Source organism: Oryza glaberrima, chromosome 12 (genome assembly GCF_000147395.1).
Source record: "Oryza glaberrima chromosome 12, OglaRS2, whole genome shotgun sequence".
Lineage (NCBI taxonomy): Eukaryota > Viridiplantae > Streptophyta > Magnoliopsida > Poales > Poaceae > Oryza > Oryza glaberrima.
In genome coordinates, this window is record NC_068337.1 from 24,548,299 (window position 1) to 24,565,676 (window position 17,378).

The following is a 17,378-nucleotide window of genomic DNA, read 5'->3' on the forward strand; positions in this document are numbered from 1 at the left end:
TTCAGCTAAAAATAATAAAATAATGGAAGGAGTGTCTAGCAGCTAATTACCACTTCTTCAGTGTCCATCAAAAGATTCACGATCTTCGGGTGTCTCGCGACAAATACCGCAATCATTTAGTGTTCTGTAATAAATTTTGCCTTTAAAAAAAAGTATAAATTTAAGACGAAGCATCTTCAGACATGATGTGTGTTGGAGCAATGGAGCTGGCATGCTTAAGCGCGACACAATCAATAGAACACCAGGTTGCGTTGATGCGTTCGGTAGTTAGGTCTACCTACTCTCTTCCCGCGCATGTAAAACGAAATAACTTATTACCATTTGATTGATTAAGTGTTAGTTAATAAAAACTTAAAATTAGATTAATATAAATTTTTAAAATAACTTTCCTAAGAATTTTTTTAAAAAAACACCATTTAATAGTTTAGAAAGCATGCGGATGAAAAATGAGAGATAGAAGGTGGGAACTTCACATACAAACACAGCTAGCGAAACGTAACATTGATTTTTCTTTTTTTATTATTAGACAACATATGCATACGCGCACATCACTACACAACACCACACACGCATTTCACAGAACATAACTGTTATTGGCTGATATATAAATATAAATATAAATATATACTGTATGTATCAATGTGTGAATGCTAGCAAGGTGCCGTTATATCTTTTTGAAATTTTGACGAGGGTCGTCTCGTTAGTTGCTTGATCTTTTTATCATGTTCTCAAGAGTCAAAAAAGGGTCTTGTTTGCAAAGAAATTAAAAAGAGAAAAGGTATAATAGTGGGGTGCATGCACATGTGGTGCTAGCTAGATACTCCTTTTAGTTAGTGTCCTTTTAGTTAGTGCGAAAACGACACATCAGTATATATATGAGATACTTATAGCATATTTTGCTTGTTTAATATAATTTCTCCCATGCATTCTATGTACTCCATCAAATAGCAAAACTTAACCCAGTGGTGAAAGAAATTAATTAACCAAACTACTACCTCCGTCCCAAAATAAGTGTAGCCATAGGTATACGTGCTCAGCGTTTTGACCATCCGTCTTATTTAAAAAATTTATGAAAAATATTAAAACAATTAGTCACACATAAAGTACTATTCATGTTTTATCATCTAATAACAATAAAAATACTAATCATAATCTTTTTTTAAATAAAACGAATGGTCAAACGTTAGACATGAACAGTACTAAAAATACACTTATTTTGGGACGAAGGGAGTAATTAAGAATACATATACTCGCTTGCTGGATTATTCTTACACTAGTTCTTCCGAGGATGATCCCATGCATCGAATGTGTCAGTACTATCGCTCTCATACCCAGCACACAAGCAACCATTTAGAATTAATTTTAGATAATGGAATCAAACAACCAATTAGTATGAAGCAAGTGTACTATAAAAAAATATAAGCATATCACTGGTGGAGAAACCATCTTTGGTCGGTCCGGCAAAATCCACAGTAGTCCCGGATCCAAAAAGAACCGGGGGTAAAGATTGTTTTTAGTCCCGGTTATAAAAATTTTGATCTTTAGTCCCGGTTGGTAAAGATGATCTTTACTCCCGGTTCATCCCCTGTCAGATGTATGTCAGGGGGCCAAGGATCTTTACCAACCGGGACTAAAGATCACCACTTTAATCACGGTTGGTACTACCAACCGGGACTAAAGATCAAGATGATGATCTTTAGTCACGGTTGATAGTACCAACCGGGACTAAAATTAAACACGTAGTATATAATCCCTATCCCTTATCCTCTCCTCCACAGTTAGGACTTAACAGATCGAATCTCACCCCCTCTCCTCAGATCTATCCTCTCTAACTCTCTTCTCCAACTCCTCCCTTTCCTCCTCTCCTCCCCCTTCTCTCCCCTTCCTCCTCCCCTTCCCGGCCGGCCTCCCCTTCCCATCCGGCGGGCCGGCCGGTGGCGGGGCCGCGCGCTACGGCGGCGGGCGGCGGGGCGGCGGACGGCGGCGCCACGCGCAGCGACGGGCGGCGGGGCCGCACCCGGCGGCCGGTGGGGCTGCGCCCGTCGTTCGTGACGACCGGCGGCGGCGGCGGCATTCTTTTTTTTTTTAATTTGTGATGATTCACTGAGATATATTTGACTGAGAAGTTACAAATTTGTGCTTCATTGTTTAGATCTGTGATGTATTTGAGTAATTTCTTAGGATATTGTGATGTATTTGATTTGTGATGTATTTATTTGTGGTATAAGTAACTTTGATTTGTGATGTAGATTTGAGATGTTACTTCGATTTGTGGATTGGGGGTTTGATTTGGGATATGTATCCCACTTGATTTGGGAGAAAATAAAAAAGAAAAAAAAAGAAAAGGGGATCATCTCACTGCCGCAACCCTCTCTTTAGTCCCGGTTGGTAACACCAATCGGGACTAAAGATCCCCTCTCTTTAGTCCCGGTTGGTGTTACTAACCGGCACTAAAGATCTATTTTTAGTCCCGGTATTTGAACCGGGACTAAAGATAGTGATCTTTAGTTCCGGATTGGTAGTCCCGGTTTGAAAACCGGGACTACAGGGGGTTGCGAACCGTGACTAAAAAGCATTTCTCCACCAGTATGCAAACCTTGTACGTACATACGGCTAGAGGGAGCATATATATCCAGTGCTTATATAACTTATATTTGCAAAACTAGATTAAATTAACTTCTATATAAATTAAAATGCTCTCGTGCACTGACATGCATGGCTACAGGTGCTCTCTCTGTCCTAAAATATAGTTATTTTTGTAGGAGCTATATTTTAAGATAGGGGAAGTAGATTAATATATACTTGTGTTTTATTAATTCTTTCTGAATGACTAAATAGACAAAATGATTTATGATAATTATCTGAAGGCACAAACAAATAAATTAATTATTATGAAGTTAAAAATGAGTTCAAAACAATATCATAATAAATTCATATATAGAAAGTTTTTGAAAAACATCACACCGTGTAGATGTTCGGAAACATGCCCATTAATCCACTAAGACTTATAATTATCTCTGTGTGTTCTTTCAGCTCACCATATTATTTTAGTGAATTATCTGCTCAACGTCTTTCAAATACATGTTTTCTTACAAAACTTTCTTCTAGCGCACCTCATTGCTTAGTTCACTTGTTATTCTAACATTTATTAAGCTTATTTTCTAAATTATTTAATTTATTGCTATAGTTAAATAGATAACATGTTGTAATAATCAAGTCTGTTATAAACGGGGTAGCTAGGCATTGGTACCATATATAGTTGAAGATCAAAAGCACACAATAATGAGGTAAAACTATATATGCACGCTGCTAGTACAGTTTTAATTTGCAGTTACATATGTTGAGTTGGCATGACGCCATACAAACTGCATGTGGGCAGTTTTCTCTTTTAATTTAAGATGATGAACTACATGCGTGCACTAGTCGGTGTTAATTTGGAAGCTTGTGTCGTCACTCAGATAATTTATGGGCATGCATCAGATGGCTATAGTGGTGTGGTCAAGCCATGCCCATCAGCTTTGCACTTGTAGTAGTTGTTTATATTAATTGTGTTGTTTAATTGCGTTAATTAATTATATTTGCCAGTGATCTGTTAAGCACCACCGGCATATCTAGAAATTATAGGATCTACATGTATCGATAAACCACCATGAGAATATATAAATTCATACATATGCACTTTGTTGACTAGCACGTTTAATTTTCATGTTGTCCTAAACTAGCCAGCTGCTACTACCCTGATCCTTATATATGATGCATAAGTCTTGTTCTTCTTCCTAATTTAATTTCTTCATCATTACATAATATCGACATATGCTGATACCGATACGAGTTTTCTTTAGTCACACCCTCTCTGAATATTTAGTCTCCTTGGCAAGAGAAAGAAAAAAATTCTTAAAACCAAAAAAAAAAATAACGAGTGATAGATTTCTCAGCCATAGGACTAATAAAATTCCATGAATATATATTTATAGTATCATATCAATATATCATCTGAATTTTTACACAGATCAACAGAAGCTGCTAGTGCTATATCATGTTCATTACCATTTTATTAATTGCTCTTTCATTTTCACATATTTGTGGTGAGGAATTCTTCCAGTTTTTTTTTAATTCCACTATGCACGGGAGTCACTTTGTATTAGTCTTCCTTGTGATTATTTCCTTTTTGACTTGATTGCAAATATATAGCACATGAGGAAGATAATTAAGTTAATAATTACTTCCTTAGTGGGCAATACCTGGAAAATTGACTAAAGAAAAGAGCATTGTGTCTGCTTTTGTGATGCATGCATGTAAGTGGGACAAAATGGTGGAGCACCAAGATGAAACTAACAAAGATTGCATGGCATCCATGTGATTGTGATGCCCACATATAGCTAGACTGACAATAACATTTACCCACCATAACATTTTACAAACAGAAAAGAAATACAACAAATAAAGCAGCAGTTTAATTATTATTAGGGGATCTTTTTACAGTTCATGACGAGATCAGGGTTCTGTATATCGGCTTGCGCATTTCTTTTGGGGGACCGATAAAAAAGGAATTACGGACCGAAATAAGTCAGTATTCGAACAAATTTTGGTTAAATTTGAATATAATTTGCTTAATTCAGAAAATTATTTTGACTGACATAATACTGTAGGGATGAAGGGTGCTCATAGCCCAGCAATTTCGGGAAATTTGATCCCTGAGATCATAATAATGTAAATTTACTCGTTAAAACATACTCCCTCCGTTTTTAAATATTTGACACCGTTAACTTTTTAAGCATATATTTAACCGTTCGTCTTATTAAAAAAATTTATGAAATATGTAAAACTATATATATATATATAAGTATATTTAACAATGAATCAAATGATAAAAAAATAATTAATAATTATTTAAATTTTTTAATAAGATAAACGGTTAAACGTATTTTTAAAAAAAATTAAAGGCGTTAAATATTTAGAAATGGATGGAGTATATAGTAGCATGGTAGTAGTAATTACCATGAGCAGCTATCTTAATCATCTAGAAGCAGGTAAGGTGGTCGTTTTCTGCATGTGTAATTGGACGGCATATTGCATCGCATCGATCCTGTAATTCCTGCAGAGAAAGAAGTAGTAGGAGTAGTAGAGATTACAGGGACAGAGACAGGTGTCCTGCACTGGTTGCGTTGCAGCTCAATATCTCCATCTTGGAAGCTAGGGAGAAAGAGGTTGGAAAAGAATCGGCAGTGGACATGGATGACAAAAAGAAGCCATCAACACATCAAATCACAAGGGACAGCAACATCAAAGGAAGAAGAAAGCAATAGGAAATTAAAGGAGAAAAAAGAGAACAAGTACAGTGTTCAAGAGTGGCCATATATGATAGCACGTGTGGCATTTGGCAACACACACGTAGGTTCATCATCAGTCGTTGAGGTCCACTGGCCAGTGGACTGATTAATATTAGCAGAGGATCGGAAGAGGTTACCAGGAAAGCCAAGGATAATCAATTTGACCTCAATCATATATCACTCTGCTTAATTTCGGAAGATTCTCTGAATTGCAACAGTTGAGTGTGTCTTCTTCAGAGAGAGAAAAACTACAGAGGAATTTAGGTTTTAGGAGGACTATTATTACATTCTAGAAGAAATTAACTAATGTAATCCTCCGGTATAAATATGATCTGTGAGCGGATAATGAATGAGTGTGATGCGTGCAGGAATGCAGTGTGTGGGAAAGCGTTGGTGAGAGGTCAAACGCGGCGGCTGCAGCAACTTGCGAGCATTTGCATTCAAGAGTCACACTGAAGATATACTTCAGCAATTCACCATCCGATCCGACCGAATCATCACATCACATCTGTCCACGATCGATCGTATATGTACGTGTATGCGATCTCTCCCACGTCAGATAATTAGGCCCCGTCTATTTCCCAAAAAGTTTTTTCTAAAAACATCACATTAAATCTTTAGGCACATGCATGGAGCATTAAATATAGATTAAAAGAAAAACTAATTGTACAGTTAGGGAGGAAATCACGAAACAAATCTTTTGAGCCTAATTAGTCCATAATTAGCCATAAGTGCTACAGTAATCCACATGTGCTAATGGCGGATTAATTAGGCTCAAAAGATTCGTCTCGCGGTTTCTAGGTGAGTTATGAAGTTAGTTTTTTCATTCGTGTCCGAAAAACCCTTCCGACATCCGATCAAACTGATGTGACACCCAAAAATTTTTATTTCGTGAACTAAACATGCCCTAGCTACCTGTTCCTCTCAAAAACTGCCAAAATTTGAGCCTCAAAATTCAGAGATCCATTACATTTTTGGTGGCCTGCTACAGGTAGTGTTCCCTGCATCATCAGAATTCAGACATCAGTTCCTCGTCTCCCCTCCCCACAAGCCAAGTTGTCGTTGGACTCTTTTTTTTTTCTCCCATTCTTGGATAAATATATGATCGATAGATGATTTTTTTTAAGATAATGATGATCGATAGATGATGTAGTAGTACTCCTATATCTATCCAGCTGAGATCATTCTTGATCATATATCTATCTCACCATTTAATATATTTTCATCGTTCTTCCATTATTATTAATCAGATATATGTAGACGACTTATAAGACAATAATAATTAATATCTGCCGCTTAATCATATATAGCTAGATGCTGGTGTGTGCGTTGAAGGGCTCAATCCATGATTGTTGCTTAAGGATATATATTATTGACCCTGCATATCCGTTCCATCTAGCTATAGTTAAATTACTCCAGCACACGCTCCTCCAACCTATAGCTGTTTTGCACCAATGCATGCTAGTAATTAAAATAAGAGTATTATCTGCAGTATACTGCCTTTGTGCCATTCTTCAAAAGAAAAAAAATATATAATGCTGCACAGGCTAAGGCTAGCACTACTGGGAGCATGTTCTTTTTTATTATTGGCGGCTGATTATTTGTAGATTATTATGCAACGGGTTAGAAAATATAGTTCCTTAAAAAAGTACAACAGTATTGCTTAGACCACTCGTTTCATCCGCTTAAACAAATCTATCACCTATCATCCGCATTTCATCTGAAATGAACGGACCCTTAATTAAGTCTCAATATATATACATCTTAATTGAAGTGGGTCGTTTACAGTTATACAAACGTTCATTAATTAGTCCAAGCCTGGTAGTTAGCATTTCTGCATTTGCTTGACCGTCATTAGACAAGAAACAGGGTTCCACAAACTAGTGCTATCTGGACTGAACCTTTTGCCCATTGGTCATGCAATGTTGCCGTGCATGGAAGCAAAGCAATGGTCAATTACACTGGCTAATTAGCACGCTAGCTTAACACAGTTGTTAGTCCCTCCGATCCAATAATTGACAACCTAGCTACTTATCTCTAATAAACAACCATGTACTGATCAGCTCCTATATTGTACCGTAACAATCTTGGATAGTATACTGCCACCATTTTTAAGTATACGATGATGTTGATTTGGGCATATGTCAACCAGTTGTCTTATGGAAAAATAAATAGTAAATAAATATAAAATATAAAATCATGTTTAAAATTCTTCAATGATAAAACAAAATGCAACAAAATAAATGACATTTACATAGATTTTTTTAATAAAATGAATGGCCAGATATCGGATAAAAAAGTTTATTAAATATGTGATGCGAATATCGACATACAATATATTAGGATTAGTCTTTGTTTAGTCTTTTTCTATTATGACTCTTAGCTTTTTCCTTTTTTACATATATCCTTGTAAACGGCGATGGCTAGATGTATACTATGTGTTCGTAATCAACTGCTCAGTATTAATTATTGACAATTAGCGTTCGTGGTTTTTTCGGGCAAGGATTGCTCATGTAAAAACATTAAGTCTCATCTATAATGTCAATAGCTTCATATATTTAAGAACAGAGGGAGAGTGGCAAATTAAATTAACCACCATTAATTAATCATGTCTCTGTTTGGAACAGTACAAAAATTGGCTAAGCTAAGCTAATTAAAATAGCATCTGTGTGCTGTCCTTGGAACAGGATGCTGACCTACTTACTACCTTAAAGCCAATCAGTCAGCTTCACACACTGACACAAAGGAAGCATCTTTCTTCCTTCTCTTCCTCCTCTTCCCGGCAGCCATGCCGCCGCCCTCCCTTCTCCTCCCTCCTCTCCTCCTCCTCCTCGGCCTTCATGCCGCCGCCGCCGCCGCCGTCTCCGAGGTGTCGGCCCTCATGGCCTTCAAGAACGCCCTCACCATCCCTCCCACCGCCGCCGCCTTCTTCACCCGGTGGGACGCCGCCGCGGCTTCCCCCTGCAACTTCACCGGCGTCGACTGCGCCAATTCCGGCGGCGGCGGCGTCACCGCCGTCGCCGTGGAGGGCTTGGGCGTGGCCGCAACGTCCGTCCCGTTCGACGTTCTGTGCGGCTCGCTGCCTTCGCTCGTGAAGCTCTCCCTGCCGTCGAACGCGCTCGCCGGGGGGATCGGCGGCATCGCGGGGTGCACCGCCCTCGAGGTGCTCGACCTCGCGTTTAATGGCTTCTCCGGCCACGTCCCGGACCTCTCGCCGCTGACGAGGCTGCAGAGGCTCAACGTGTCGCAGAACAGCTTCACCGGCGCCTTCCCATGGCGCGCGCTGGCGTCCATGCCGGGTCTCACCGTGCTCGCCGCCGGCGACAATGGGTTCTTCGAGAAGACGGAGACGTTCCCCGAAGAGATCACCGCGCTCACCAACCTCACCGTGCTCTACCTCTCCGCGGCCAACATCGGCGGCGTCATCCCTCCCGGCATCGGCAACCTCGTCAAGCTCGTCGACCTCGAGCTCTCCGACAACGCGCTCACCGGCGAGATACCGCCGGAGATCACCAAGCTCACCAACCTCCTGCAGCTCGAGCTGTACAACAACTCGCTCCACGGCGAGCTCCCGGCGGGGTTCGGGAACCTGACGAAGCTCCAGTTCTTCGACGCGTCCATGAACCACCTCACCGGCAGCCTCTCCGAGCTCCGGTCGCTCACCCAGCTCGTGTCTCTGCAGCTGTTCTACAATGGCTTCACCGGCGACGTGCCGCCGGAGTTCGGCGAGTTCAAGGAGCTCGTGAACCTGTCCCTGTACAACAACAACCTCACCGGCGAGCTGCCGCGGAATCTCGGCAGCTGGGCGGAGTTCAACTTCATCGACGTGTCGACCAACGCGCTGTCCGGCCCGATCCCGCCGTACATGTGCAAGCGCGGCACGATGACCAGGCTGCTCATGCTGGAGAACAACTTCTCCGGCGAGATTCCGGCCACCTACGCGAACTGCACGACGCTGGTGAGGTTCAGGGTGAACAAGAACTCCATGTCCGGCGATGTGCCCGACGGGTTGTGGGCGCTCCCCAACGTCAACATCATCGACCTCGCCGGCAACCAGTTCACCGGCGGCATCGGCGACGGCATCGGGAGAGCCGCCTCGCTGAGCAGCCTCGACCTGGCCGGGAACAGGTTCTCCGGCGCGATCCCGCCGTCGATCGGCGACGCCAGCAACCTCGAGACAATTGACATTTCGTCGAACGGGTTGTCGGGCGAGATTCCGGCGAGCATCGGGAGGCTGGCACGTCTCGGCAGCTTGAACATTGCTAGGAATGGGATCACCGGGGCCATCCCGGCGAGCATCGGCGAGTGCTCGTCGCTTAGTACGGTCAATTTCACCGGGAACAAGCTCGCCGGCGCGATCCCGTCGGAGCTGGGGATCCTGCCGCGGCTTAATTCTTTGGACTTGTCCGGGAATGACCTCTCCGGTGCCGTGCCGGCGAGCCTCGCCGCGCTGAAGCTGAGTTCCCTGAACATGTCCGACAACAAGCTCGTCGGGCCCGTGCCGGAGCCGCTCGCCATCGCGGCCTACGGCGAGAGCTTCAAGGGGAACCCCGGGCTGTGCGCCACCAACGGAGTGGACTTCCTCCGCCGCTGCTCGCCGGGAGCAGGAGGCCACTCCGCGGCCACCGCGCGCACCGTGGTCACCTGCCTCCTCGCCGGCCTCACCGTCGTGCTCGCGGCGCTCGGCGCGGTGATGTACATTAAGAAGCGGCGGCGCGCGGAGGCGGAGGCGGAGGAGGCGGCCGGCGGCAAGGTGTTCGGCAAGAAGGGGTCGTGGGACCTCAAGTCGTTCAGGGTCCTGGCGTTCGACGAGCACGAGGTGATCGACGGCGTCCGCGACGAGAACCTCATCGGCAGCGGCGGGTCCGGGAACGTGTACCGCGTGAAGCTCGGGAGCGGCGCGGTGGTCGCGGTGAAGCACATCACCCGGACGCGCGCGGCGGCGGCGAGGAGCACGGCGCCGTCGGCCGCCATGCTCCGGTCGCCGTCGGCGGCGCGGCGCACGGCGTCGGTGCGGTGCCGCGAGTTCGACTCGGAGGTGGGGACGCTGAGCTCGATCCGGCACGTGAACGTGGTGAAGCTCCTGTGCAGCATCACCAGCGACGACGGCGCGGCGAGCCTGCTGGTGTACGAGCACCTCCCCAATGGCAGCCTCTACGAGCGCCTGCACGAGGGGCAAAAGCTCGGCGGCGGCCGCCTCGGGTGGCCGGAGCGCTACGACATCGCCGTCGGCGCCGCCCGTGGGCTGGAGTACCTCCACCACGGCTGCGACCGCCCCATCCTCCACCGCGACGTCAAGTCCAGCAACATCCTCCTCGACGAGTCCTTCAAGCCGCGCATTGCCGACTTCGGCCTCGCCAAGATCCTCGACGGCGCCGCCGCGACGCCGGACACCACCAGCGCGGGCGTGGTGGCCGGCACGCTCGGGTACATGGCGCCCGAGTACGCCTACACGTGGAAGGTGACGGAGAAGAGCGACGTGTACAGCTTCGGCGTGGTGCTGCTTGAGCTGGTCACGGGGCGGACGGCGATCATGGCGGAGTACGGGGAGGGCAGGGACATCGTGGAGTGGGTGTCTCGCCGGTTAGATAGCCGAGACAAGGTGATGTCCCTCCTCGACGCCAGCATCGCCGAGGAATGGGAGAAGGAGGAGGCGGTCAGGGTGCTCCGTGTCGCCGTGGTGTGCACCAGCAGGACGCCGTCGATGAGGCCGTCGATGCGCTCCGTCGTGCAGATGCTCGAGGCGGCCGGGATCGGCCGGGAGTTGGCCATGGTCACTTCGGTGAAGGTCAAGGTGATCGCCTAGGACTAGGAGGCATTTGGACCATAAGGGGGAGTGAACAACGTGGGTCCTTGTTGGTCATCCGATCAGAGAATCAACGGCTCAGATCAAGCGTGATCAAACACGAATAATTCATCGTCGTGGCTCGATCTCAACCGTACTTCATCGATCGGTGGTTTCCAAAGCTTGTAGTTATTACATTAGAAAATCAGCTTCAGATGAGATGGAATTAGCAAAAAATATATGTAGATAGGACAATCAATCATGAATCATATTCCAGGTCAATGATGCAGTAGCATACTAGCATGAGTGCACAAGTGAGATTTCCACATAATAATGGAATCTGTAGTTAGTACTCGTACTAGTATGTGTGTAACTGTAAAACAGTAAATTTTGCTAAATCATTTTCAGGTCAATGCAGTGAAAATACTCTGCCAACATTCTCTTGGACAGTTGGACTCACTCAACTTGTGCAGAAAATAAAGGTACTGGATGCTGGAGATTAGATTAATAATCAGATGAGACAAACCACCTGCACGTGTTCTAGATGGTTTGAACAATTCGGCTTTGAATTGTGCTGACAGGAAGGTTGGCATCGTCATCAAGGTTGGATGAAACTCTTGTCCGGGAATCATTGCAGAGATTAGTCCACGTTTTAATGCAAGCCAGAGACTCCCTTGCATGATTAAGCTCAACAGAACAATTTACTAGTACAGTGTTTCTACCTTAAGACCTGGAAGTTGTCTGTGTCCATGCTGATTTCTTGTCCGGATGTTAAGATGAGATGGGATGAGATGACAGTGTGTATCTGCAGGTATTTAACTCCTCAAGTTGCTGTGCAACAGTACACTGAAAGCTCATAATTTTTTTTGTTTGTGATCCTTAAAAGTCATGTTTACTCATCAAGTTGCTGTTCATCAACACTAGACTACTAGAGTGATGCATTGGTCTGCACGGCTGCAGTTCTTAGCCGGCGTGTTCAAAAGTCTTCTTGCCCAATCCGGAACGTCAGCGTAATGTTTACCGTTAATTAATTGCTTAATTTTTCCAAGCAAATCCATTTGTTAGCGTCATAGGGAACCAAGTCAGGCTTTTTTAATCGGTTGGAGGCAATTGATCGTGTTGTTACAAGTTATCTTTGCAAGAGAAACTGAAGGATGTACATCAATAGGTAGATGTATCATTGATGTTCATCATGAGGCGAAATTCTGAAGTTTCATCAAAGTTGTCACATGATGAACATGTATCAAATTGTGCAACGTCTGGAATACCTGTTCTCCTCTGAATGTATACATCTTGCAAAATGTGTGATAAATGAAACAAATGTATTACTTCATCCGTTTCACAATGTAAAACTTTCTAGCATTGTCTATATTCATAAAAATGTTCATTAACATCTATATGAATATGGACAATGCTAAAAAGTCTTATAATAGAAAACAGAGGGAGTAAATAAGAAGAAGAAGAAGAAGAAGAAAGGCTAACAAAAAAAAATGAAAGTTTGTTAAGAAAGTTTTGTTTCATTTCTCAAAGTTTGTTATATCTTCCATTTGGAGCTGCCGCTGTGGAGACCACCAAGAATGAGAGTAAGGAGAGGGGCGGAGATAGACCGGGAAAGAGAGGGGAGGGTGGATGAAGGCGATAGCCCTTGACAAATAGGCCTCACATGAGTTCTACCATTCTTTTTCTGACTATAAGTGCCACGTAGACGTTATATGAGATGGAGATCTAGTACAACTTACCATGAGCTGGAGTCCAACCAAACAGTCCAGATTCAACAAAAACTAGAGTGAGGCAGGATGGAGAGCTCTGAAAAATTATACTAGAGAAGTGTAACGGGGTTAGGCTAGCTCCACCCGGAACAAAAGACGCTGCTGGTCATCCACTTTCTTAGAAGTTACAACTACCTTCCACCTCGCTACCTATTCCATTCCTCATCCTCACACCAGTTCGCCACGCTCCTCTGTCCGATACCGCTAGAGAGAAACAACAGGTGGAGGGAAGGGCGCGCTTGACGACAGCAAGGGCGCTGCTTATCGGCGGCATAGGCAACGCCTGGTAGCGGCACAGGCGAAGCCTTCCACCCTGACGCCCACCTCTTTAGGCTGGGGCAGCGCACAACACTTGAGGCGGTAGGGCGGCGCACGACAGTAGTTAGGGCAACAAGGCGACACACGACAGCAGTTGGGGCAACAGGGCAATGCACGTGACTATCACGTAAGACAAAATCGCTATCCAAACCATTGAGAAACTCAATTTGCACTAATTTTTATAGTTGGAGAACTCTCTATACCCAGTTTGTGATTAAGTAACAAATGAGATGGCTATTACGCGATCAGTCGCGCGCGCCCCTCCCCGCGCGATTGGACACGTGTCGCGCGTGGAGAGGGGCGGCGGACGCGCCGCGCGGAGAGCGAGTTTTCCGTTTTTTTTTTTACTTTTTCCATGTTTTCCGTTTATGTTCGGTTTGCCTTTTTTTTTTCCGTTTTTTCGTTTCTGTTCAATTCGGTTTTTCTTTTTTCTTGTTTCTTCAGTTCGGTTTTTCTTTTTTTTAGTTTCTCTTTTTTTAAAATAAAATGTATGAATACAAAGTTTGTGTTCGTATGTATACCAAGCTAGTTTGTATTCGTATATATACAAAGTTTATATACACATATGTAAAGTTTATATACACGTATGTAAACTTTGTATACACATATACAAAGTTTATATACCCATATGCAAACTTTGTATACATGATGTAATTTCTTGTTTTTTTATTTTTTTAATATGTATGTATATAAAGTTTGTATAATCGTATATAAACTTTGTATATATCGTATATAAACTTTGTATATATCGTATATAAACTTTGTATATGTGTATATATTTTTTATGCATTAAAAATATATTTGTAAATATATATATATATATACACACACGTGTATATATATATATACGTGTATATGTAGTATATATGTAGTATATACATATGTATATACGTGTATATGTAGTATATACATAAGTATAGATACAGAGAAGAGAGTAGAGGGGGGCGACTGACCGGGCGCGCGGGCGCGCGGCTGATCGCGTATCAGCGGCGTAACAAATGAGACTCGGCCTATAGTTGAGGGACGTAATGTGGATTTGCTTTTTTATTCTCCTTATGTGCGTCACTTTTCTGTTGAAGGGTTGTTATTGGGCCCGAAATTTGATAGGCCGTTTTGTGATGTAAATTTCGTGGGCTGGTATTTTGTCCTGAGGTCGTCTGTCCTTTTGCTGGGCCGTTAGTGGGCCTCACTTGCCAGGTAACTAACACTCTTTAGGTAAGCTGTTACGGACCGGGTGTTCATTAGAGCAAGGCTAATAATATAGCTGACTTGTTAGCTATAAGATTCTTTGCAGTTTTTTCTTAACCCACACATATAATAGTTAGCTATTTACAATTAATATAGGGCCCACTTATCTCTCTCACATAATTTCTTGATCCTTGTGTCCAAGTCGTCTGTAAGTTTATAGACTGTTTCTCCTCTCTCTCTTATCTTCTCTCATCCACCTCAGCATTTAGCCGATTTATAGCCTCCTATTATACTTGCTCTTAGCAAACGATTTCTTTAGGTGAGCTGTTAATGGGCCATTCAATGTGCGCTGTTTACAAATCCTGTACACTAGTAATTAGTGAAGTGTTATTGACAATCGGCTGCTCTGATGGGCTGGCAATTGTGCAGATGGACCTGGAATTGCGTAACCCGGCCTCCTTCTTTCCCACTGATAAATGATTCATTAATCAATAATTTGCATATTCGATACCCTGAAAATATTTAATAATATATTAATCAGATAAATTACTTGAAATATAACCTCAGCTGTGGCTAATCATATAGCACTGTTATACAAGAAGAAATACAGCACACTTCCTGGTTCAAACTTCCCATATAAAACAGTCACAAATATATGCCTTGTGGAAAATCTGGACACAATATACTATACAGGCGTTTTTTAGGGCCTTGTAGCTGATGTGAATTACATTCAAAATTCATGAATATTTAGGCCAGAGGATTATAATCACGGAATATCAGGTGGAAGACTAACATATATTCATGATTTCCCAAGGTTAACATCAATGAAATTTTTAGCTAAGTCTAACATTCAAGCATTTTTTAGCTATTGTCTAAAACTCGTGTTTTTAGTACTGAAGTCTAAAGTGCATGGATTTTTAGGTGGAAGGATAATAATCACGAAATTTTGAGCGGAGGCCTGATATTCACGCCTTTTTAAGACCCAAGGTCGTACCTATGAAATTTGTAACCCCTGGATTATTATGCATGATATTTTTTGGGCCGAGGAAAAACATTCATTTTTGGACAGAATACTAGTATGGAATAAGTTCATTTGAGGTCCCTTAACTTGTCAACGAATCCGATTTTCGTCCCTCAACCAGAAAACCAGACACAACGAGTCCCTCAACTATCAAAACCAGTGCAGATTAGGTCCCTCGGCGGTTTTGAGGGCGGTTTTGGCTGACGTGGCGCCTACGTGGCTAATTTGACTCGGTCTTCATTTGACGTGGCATTGACGTGGCGCTTACGTGGCAATCGAGCCAGAAAAATAATAAAATCCTCGGGACCCCATGTCGGTCTCACATACAAAATAATAATAAAAAAGTTGTGGGACCCATGTGGCCCCACATGTCAGTCTCACACATAAAATAATTAAAAAAAATAGTGGGACCCACATGGGCCCACATGTCAGTCCAACTCACCCTCCTATTCTTCCTCCTCTCTCCACATCTCCCCTCTTCATCTATCTCTCCTCTCCTCTCTCCCGGCGACGGAGAGGCAGCGGCACGCGGTGCCCGGCTGCCGGCGAGAGAGGAGGGAGCGGCGCAGCCAGGCGCGGCGGTGCGGCACCGGCAATGAAGGGGAGGAAGGCAAAGGGAGCTCCATGGGCGGCGGTGGGTTTGGGGAAGGGCTGGCGGCGGCGGGGAACTCGGTGGTGGCGGGGATGGAGGTGAGATCAGCGTGGGGTGGAACGGGGAGGTCGGCGCGGCGTCAACAGCAGCGGCCGGGCGTGGCGGCTCGGCAGTGCGCGGCCAAGAGGTGGCGTAGGGGGAGGAATCGGGGTGGCGCCGGGCAGAGGAGGGAGGGAAGGGGAGCTTCACGGGGCGGCGGTGGATTGGGAAGGCCGGCGCGGCGGTGTGGAGAAGAGGAGGCCGGCGGCGGTGGGGATGGAGAGGATGGCCGGCGAAGGTGGGGATCGAGAGGATGGACCGGCGTGGTGGGGAAGGGCGACACGAGGAGAGGCTGCCGTGGGCGACGCCGGCGCAGCCGTGCTCGGCTGAGCGTCGGCCGACTCCGCGTGGCGGTGGGAATGGAGAGGTGTGCCGCCCTTCTCCCCGCCGCTCCATGGCGCGCCATCGCCTCGCGGGCCGCCGGAGGCAGAGGAGGAGCTCGGGCGCCGCCCGGTGACGCCGCGTGGGGCGGCGGCGGCCGCCGCGTCTATTGGCGTCGGCGGCGGAAGGGACGAGGCCCCGCACGGCTGCACGCGAGGCGATGGCACCGGGCACGCTCCTCCGCCCGCGAGGCGATGACCTGAATGCCGCGGAGGGAGGGGGCCCGTGGCGGTGGCGGTGGCCATGCTCCTCCACCCGTGAGGCCCGCCTTCGCCGAGGGGAAACATGCGGCGGCGGTAGTAGAGGAGGAGACAGCGTTGCAGCTGCTGGTGCGTGGCCGTGGCGGGCGGAGCTCGAACGCGACGAGGTGCGTGGCCGTGGAGACGGTGGAAACGAGGGGGGGGGGGGGGGGCCGCGATGGTGAGGTGCGCCGCCCTTCTCCCCGCCTGCCGCCGCTCGTCGGTCGTCCTCCCCATTGGCCGCCGCCTGTCTCGGCGCCCCTTCTCTCCCGTCGGTCGCTGCCCGTCTCCGTGCCCATTCTCCCTGCCGGTCGCCGCCTGTCCCGGAGCGCCATATCCTCATCGGCTGCCGGCGCCGCCCCTTCTCCCCGCTAGTCGCCCGCCCGTCTCCCCGCCGCCCGTCGGTAGAGAAGAGAGAGGAGAGATGAAGAGAGGGGAGATGGGGAGAGAGAGAGAGAGGAGGAAAAAGAAGAGGGTTAGTTGGACTGACATGTGGGTCCCACATTTTTTATTATTTTCTATGTGAGACTGACATGTGGGTCCCACTAGTTTTATTATTTTTTCGAATTGAATTGCCACGTAAGCGTCACGTCAGATTAAGACCTGAGTCAAATTAGCCACGTGGGCGCCACGTCAGCCAAAACCGCCCTGAGAGC

General features: G+C 45.7%; 1 protein-coding gene across 1 annotated transcript; it reads left to right on the plus strand.

Annotated features, from left to right (window-relative positions):
• The first annotated feature begins 8,053 nt into the window (after positions 1–8,053).
• LOC127757959 (receptor-like protein kinase 7) lies at positions 8,054–11,550 on the plus strand. The gene has a single exon (XM_052283549.1). It carries the CDS (start codon positions 8,119–8,121, stop codon positions 11,134–11,136), a length of 3,018 nt encoding a protein of 1,005 aa, XP_052139509.1. The 5' UTR covers positions 8,054–8,118; the 3' UTR covers positions 11,137–11,550.
• Positions 11,551–17,378: the final 5,828 nt, after the last annotated feature.

Excerpts from the sequence above, each read along its gene's own strand:
- LOC127757959 (XM_052283549.1), top strand. The coding sequence starts at position 8,119 with ATGCCGCCGCCCTCCCTTCTCCTCCCTCCTCTCCTCCTCCTCCTCGGC.